General features: G+C 46.2%; 1 protein-coding gene across 4 annotated transcripts in view; it reads left to right on the top strand.

The window, feature by feature from the left end:
* fxr1 (FMR1 autosomal homolog 1) overlaps positions 1-1,204 on the top strand; it is a 10,114-nt gene that overhangs the window by 5,404 nt on the left and 3,506 nt on the right. For all 4 annotated transcript variants that reach the window (XM_019885307.1, XM_019885298.1, XM_019885291.1 and 1 more), the window contains exon 13: positions 705-798. In XM_019885307.1, the coding sequence (XP_019740866.1) occupies positions 705-798 (94 nt within the window). The remainder of the gene's footprint in view (positions 1-704; positions 799-1,204) is intronic.

Below are 1,204 nucleotides of genomic sequence, written 5' to 3'. Positions count from 1 at the left end.
CGTTCATGATTTTTTTTTTTTTTTTTTAAATCCTCTAAATCAGGGGTGCCCAACCTTTTTTGACCAAAGCTCTACTTTTCAAGCAACCAACCTACTGCGATCGACCCGTTAAGCGCACGTGCACGCATACACACGATACGATAGTTTGTGAAAAGGAAATCACCGCCTATCTTCGTGGGAGATGCGATGGGTCGCACTTTTGCGGCGTCATAAGTGCAGAAACTATCGTACGTATGTGGGTGGCGAACAACTTCCGGTGGTGCAGATCATGGGCCGGCATGGGTTCAAGGTGATCTGCTTTTTTTTTTTTGATTCTATATTTTTTAAATACTGTTTTTGTGTAAGTGAAACTCATAGGATGCTTCGGGTTCAGTGTGCAGGAACACAAAAATCGATCCAGTCAAATCAATAACACGCACCCAGACGCACATGTTTTCCCGGGCTAGCGGTCGATCGCGATGGACGTATTGGGCACCCCTGCTCGAAAGCATGCTCGCGAAGACTCTCGTGTCTGGCCACTTCTGTAATTTTTTTCCCCCCCGTATTGCAGGATGTCTGTTTGCCTATGATTCGTGGTGTGTGTATGAGGGAACGTGGATGAAATGAGCCCGCGGAGCTACAGTCGTCTATTTCCTCTCTACTCGGTGTAATTTGCGCACGACTCCGTAGCGCAGGAACTCAGTGCAACATTGTGCTTCTGCCAGGCACCAACTCGGAGCACTCCAATGCATCCGAGACCGACTCGGAGCGTCGAGATGAAGTCGGCGACTGGTCTCAAGCTGCTGAGGAGCAAATGAGGCGAGTCCTAACTTCTGTCAAGCGTCGTCTTCTGGACTGTGTGTGTCTCTTGCTTATGCTCGCTTGGTATGAATATTATTGCTCATGTTGGCTGATTATTTACACTTGAGTTGACCCTCTCTTTTCATTGGACTTTAGCTTGTTAGCTCCTCAAAAGTTGGTTTCAGATGAATTTTCTTGTCACTCACCCGATTCTGACTGCAGGCAGCACTTCGGTTTCAGTGGTATTTGTGCGTTACACCATTTTGTCTTCAATATGAGTCATTCAAAGTTTTCCACGATGTTTCCAAATCATTTGATTTTTGGAAAGATTTTAAAAATCCTGGAAAGACCTTTTCCATGACCTACCAAATCCTGTGATATTTCAGTTAAGCCTCTGATTGCATGATCCATTCCGCGCCCCCCC

Source organism: Hippocampus comes, unplaced genomic scaffold (assembly GCF_001891065.2).
Source record: "Hippocampus comes isolate QL1 unplaced genomic scaffold, H_comes_QL1_v1.1 scaffold90, whole genome shotgun sequence".
Taxonomy (NCBI): domain Eukaryota; kingdom Metazoa; phylum Chordata; class Actinopteri; order Syngnathiformes; family Syngnathidae; genus Hippocampus; species Hippocampus comes.
Note: the sequence above shows the minus strand (reverse complement) of the source record. Positions and strands in the feature narration are given on the sequence as shown.